Source organism: Myotis brandtii, unplaced genomic scaffold, assembly GCF_000412655.1.
Source record: "Myotis brandtii unplaced genomic scaffold, ASM41265v1 scaffold58, whole genome shotgun sequence".
Taxonomy (NCBI): domain Eukaryota; kingdom Metazoa; phylum Chordata; class Mammalia; order Chiroptera; family Vespertilionidae; genus Myotis; species Myotis brandtii.
This window is the reverse complement of record NW_005370176.1, coordinates 1,508,151-1,513,551: the sequence shown is the minus strand read 5'-3', so window position 1 is coordinate 1,513,551 and position 5,401 is coordinate 1,508,151. Positions and strand designations below refer to the sequence as shown.

Sequence of the window (5,401 nt, the reverse complement as noted above, 5' to 3'; positions counted from 1 at the left end):
TCATCATTGACGTTTCCATCTCTCTCTCCCTCTCCCTTCCTCTCTGAAATCAATCAATAAAAAATAAAAAAAATAAGTTTATTTCCTTTAATAAAAACACACAAATTTGCAATCTTAAGATTTTAAGCTTGCTCTCCCTCCCAGGAACACAGCCAAGCCTTTCCCCAACCCCTCTTCTCCCCCCGCACAGGCATGCATCTCCTAAACTCTAAAGGACCCTAAGAGGCTTGCAACCAGGGTAGGGATGGGCATCAGCAGTCTGTCCCAGGCAAACCCCGAAACCCGTCTCTACAGCTCCCCTTTCTCTGAGTTCTTAGTGAGCCAAAGCAGCTCAACCTAGCTTATTTCACTATCTAGTCCCTCTGTTATCCTAGGCCAGTGATGGTGAACCTTTTGAGCTCAGCGTGTCAGCATGTCAGCATTTTGGAAAACCCTAACTTAACTCTGGTGCCGTGTCACATATAGAAATTTTTTGATATTTGCAACCATAGTAAAACAAAGACTTATATTTTTGATATTTATTTTATATATTTAAATGCCATTTAACAAAGAAAAATCAACCAAAAAAATGAGTTCGCGTGTCACCTCTGACACGCATCATAGGTTCGCCATCACTGTCCTAGGCCCTTTCTTGTTTAATTTTTCCCAGCTTAATAAATGTCCTCTAAAATAAAACTTAAAAAAAGATTTAAAGAAGCTCTGACTTATCTAACTGCAGACTATATAAGTTTCTCTGAATCATTTTCAGATATTAAATTCATATAAAATTGATTCCATATATATTGATACTATCCTATCTAATAAAGACAGAATATGCAAATTGACCATCACTTCATGACAAAGATGGTGGCACCCACAGCCAATAAGGCAGGACTATGCAAATTAATGTGACAAAGATGGCAGTGGCCGGCCCGGAGCTAAGGCAAAAGGTGGCGGCCAAAGCGAAGGCCGGGATCCTGGGTGCCAGAGGGAAACTTGTGCCGGCAGCCAGGGGAAGGAAGGCCTATTCTTGCACGAATCTTTGTGCAGCAGGCCTCTAGTATTATCATAATAAAAGCTATTCATAACACCTTAAAACAACACAAGAATATTTTTCCAGTTCTAAAACTTCATGTAATTATGATTTTCTGTTAGCATAGTCACCATTTTAAGAAACATACTTTTGCTCTTGACTGTGTTAATTCAAAGTGGACAGATTCTATCTTAGTCATTAAAGAATGATTCTGTGAGACCAAACAGGCATTCTGTTGCCTAAGTTTATTAAGTTTCTCTCGAAGACTTTTCATCTCCTGATCCATAGCGTTAGAAGATGAAAAAGATATCTGAAAAATCAAAAAAGAACAATCTATTATTGATTATTTCATTAAGCATTACATGTAATTAATGGAAAATGGTGAACAATTATCTATAAAATAACTAAGTAGCTCAGAAAATTAATTAAAATATTTAGTGAGTGTTGGTGAAGAGCTGTGGAACAATCAGTTCCCTCTCCATCACTGTTGAAGGAGATGTACATAAACAAGTAGAGCTTGGAACTTTGGAAAAGTTCTTGGTATTATCTATTAAGGCAAATATGCTAAGATTTGACAGTTTTATTTCTGGTATAAATCTGACAGAAACTTTTATATTTTTGCACCTGAAGATATAAAAATATTCATAGCTACATTGTCCATAAGAGACAATTGAAAGAACCCAAATGTTCACCAACAATAAAATGAATACTGAATAAACTGCATACATATTTTTATTCCACGCTTTTAAATATATATTTTACAACAAATTATTTTAATTTTCATAAGGGTTAAGATTTTCAAAACCTGATTTAATTATAATTATTACTTTAAAGCTATTTTTAAAGGGCACAAGCATTTTATTTATTTTTTAAAATACATTTTTATTGATTTCAGAGAGGAAGGGAGAGGGAGATAGAAACATCAATGATGAGAGAGAATCATTGATCAGCTGCCTCCTGCACACCCCCTACTGGGGATCGAAACCGCAACCCAGGCATGTGCCCTTGACTGAAATTGAACCCAGGACCCTTCAGTCTGAAGGTTGATGCTCTAGCCACCAAGCCAAACCAGCTACGGCTTTATTTAATTTTTTTTGAATAATATATTATACTATTCAAAAGTGAAAACTATAGAAAAGAGAAAGCATACACAGAAGTCTCATTCCCATCGTTAGTAGTTACATAACCAATGTTTTAACATTACCATTTATAAATTTTTAAAACCACTCATACATCAAAAAATATGAAACAGCTTACATAGGAATTATTAATTAACTTATAGTTTTAAGTAAACCTAGCCTTCAGGTGTTTTCACATGCATATACAAGCAATACAAATTATCCATGCAAAAAACTGCATACTATGTACAGCTGGACCTTCATATCTACTGATTCTGCATCTACGGATTCAATCAACCACAGATCAAAAATATTTGGAGGCCACCATCTTTATTCCAAGTTCCCTATACAAAATGCCCGGTGAAGCCACAGAAACTGTCCCTGCTACAGAACAAGAGTTGCCACCAGGTTCAGACAGGGTCTGGAACAGAATCTGACAATGATGAATCAGTACCAGAGCTTGAGGAACAAGATTCCATACAGGCAATCATACAACAAGCCAGCTGGTAGCAGCACCTGTTGAAATCAGTGAAGAACCAGTCAGGAAGAAAAAGAGAGCCAGAGTGAAAAGAAGGCACAGAAGTCTATGTCCAAACTGGGCCTTGGACATAGGTTACAGGGGTTATTAGGGTCACTATCCAGAAATCTAAGAATATCCTTTGTCATCATAAAACCAGATGTCATCCTTTTTGGAGAGATTTCAGAGGAATGGTGGCATGAGAGTGCACCTTTTCCTCTCCCCCTAAAATTTCAATAAGTTAACCAACTATAATTCAACAAAGAAATCCCTGCTCAATACAGACACATGTCTTAGAGACCAGCACACTGAAACATCTAAAGGTGGGCAACTGGGAACAAATGGAGAGATGAGAAGGGAGGAAAGTGCAGATGGCCTGTAGACGCAGCCCTGTAGCTGGGAGCTCCTGGCTCAGCTGGCAGAGAGAAGAGAGAAAGCCTGTGGTAGCAGGTGCTTCCTTTGGTCAGAAGGAATAGAGAGCTGCAGGGGCAGTCAATCAAGGTAAGCAGACTGGAGCAAACAGCGACTGAGCTAGCAGACGCCTGTCAGAGCACAAGATTCTGCCAGGCAGCTCTCCACTGTCAGGCTGAGCAGTGGTATTTCAGACAAAGAAACAAAGTCACAGAGCCCTGCCTCTGCCATTTGGATTCCCAAAACTCACTTCCCATTGCCCATGGAGTCGGATCCAGGAGCATACTATCTGCAAAGTAAGAGCTGTTGCCGTTGAACCACTGTTTCCCACTGTGACTGATCCACGGGAGGGGTACTTGGGGTGGGACCCTCAGAGGTCAGGGGTCTCCATTACAGTGAGAGAGAAAAAACCCCACCCTCAAGCAGGGTGGCTGTACTGTCTTACAGAAGCCCTGGAGATTCAAGACTGGGAGAACACAGAGGGAAAAAAATCTTACAATTCAGTGCCATCTACTGAAAATTAGTAGAAAGACCTCTTCAGAGATAAATGCATAAGCAAAGGAGAACAGCAAATACTATGAGAGAACCGCAGTAACAAGGATGACCAGAAAGAAAATGAAAAATCCCCAGAAAGCAAGCTGGGACACATGGAAATATGTGATATAAATGACATATTTTAAGACTACAGTTCTGAAAATACTCAATGAGATGCAAAAAAATACTGACAGGCAATTCAGTACACTCCGAAAACAAATCAATGAAAAAAAAATGAGTATTTTACCAAGGAACTTGAAATTTTATAAAATAACCAATCAGAAATCCTGGAAACGAAGCATGCAATTAAGGATAGTAAGAGTAAACTACTGAACATAGATAATATAATCCAGGAGATAGAGGAAAGAACTAGTGATATTGAAGATAGTAATCAAGAAATGATGCAGAGGGAAGAAGAGAGAGACCTGAGGATAAAGAAAAATGAAAGAGTTCTATGAAACCTATCTGATTCCATCAGAAAAAAGCAATATTAGAATTATAGGGATTGTGGAGGAGGAAGACAGGGAGCATGGAATGGAGAGTCTATTAAAACAAATAGTAGATGAGAAAGAACTAAATTCTCTAATCCAAGAGGCAAACAGAATACCTAGTTACCTCTCCAAGGCACCTGATAGTGAAGCTGTCAAAAACCAATTACAAAAAAAAAAAAATTTAAGCCAGAACCGGTTTGGCTCAGTGGATAGAGCATCGGCCTGCGGACTGAAAGGTCCCAGGTTCGATTCCGGTCAAGGGCATGTACCTGGGTTGCGGGCACATCCCCAGTGGGAGGTGTGCAGGAGGCAGCTGATCGATGTTTCTCTCGCATCGATGTTTCTAACTCTCTATCTCTCTCCCTTCCTCTCTGTAAAAAATCAATAAAATATATTAAAAAAAAAAAGAAAAAAGAAAAAAGAAAAAATTCTCAAAGCAGCCAGGGAAAAGAAAGAAGTAACCTACAAAGGAAAAGCAATCAGAATTTCATCCCACTTCTCAGCAGAAACTCTACAAGCCAGAAGAGAGTGGAACCAAATATTCAAATGTCTGAAAAAGAGAAATTACCAGCCACGAATAATATATACAGCAAAATTATCCTTTAAATAAGGAGAAATAATGACATTCCCAGACATACAGAAGTGGAGGAATTTTGTCACCAGAAAACCTCCAGTGCAGGAAATATTCAAGGGAGTTATTCTATCTGAAAAAAAAAACATAAGGTCACAACACTACAAATAAGATCACCAAAAAACTTACAGCATAAACAGGGATAATCTGTGACAACAAAACATAAAAAGAGAGGGGAGAAAGGTCTGAATCTGCAAAGGAAGTTGAAGATCGAATGCACTCAAATTCTCAAAGCAGCCAGGGAAAAGAAAGAAGTAACCTACAAAGGAAAAGCAATCAGAATTTCATCCCACTTCTCAGCAGAAACTCTACAAGCCAGAAGAGAGTGGAACCAAATATTCAAATGTCTGAAAAAGAGAAATTACCAGCCATGAATAATATATACAGCAAAATTATCCTTTAAATAAGGAGAAATAATGACATTCCCAGACATACAGAAGTGGAGGAATTTTGTCACCAGAAAACCTCCAGTGCAGGAAATATTCAAGGGAGTTATTCTATCTGAAAAAAAAACATAAGGTCACAACACTACAAATAAGATCACCAAAAAACTTACAGCATAAACAGGGATAATCTGTGACAACAAAACATAAAAAGAGAGGGGAGAAAGGTCTGAATCTGCAAAGGAAGTTGAAGATCGAATGCACTCAAAAGAAAAAAATTGGTATATATACAACTTCATTTTTT

The 5,401-nt window shown here is 38.2% G+C and overlaps 1 protein-coding gene and 1 pseudogene across 1 annotated transcript in view; one reads left to right on the top strand and one right to left on the bottom strand.

The window, feature by feature from the left end:
- CCDC18 (coiled-coil domain containing 18) overlaps positions 1-5,401 on the bottom strand; it is a 153,774-nt gene that overhangs the window by 131,406 nt on the left and 16,967 nt on the right. Inside the window, exon 5 of the mRNA XM_014550012.1 lies at positions 1,161-1,322. Within this exon, the coding sequence (XP_014405498.1) occupies positions 1,161-1,322 (162 nt within the window). The remainder of the gene's footprint in view (positions 1-1,160; positions 1,323-5,401) is intronic.
- On the top strand, positions 2,100-3,273 carry LOC102240060 (annotated as a pseudogene).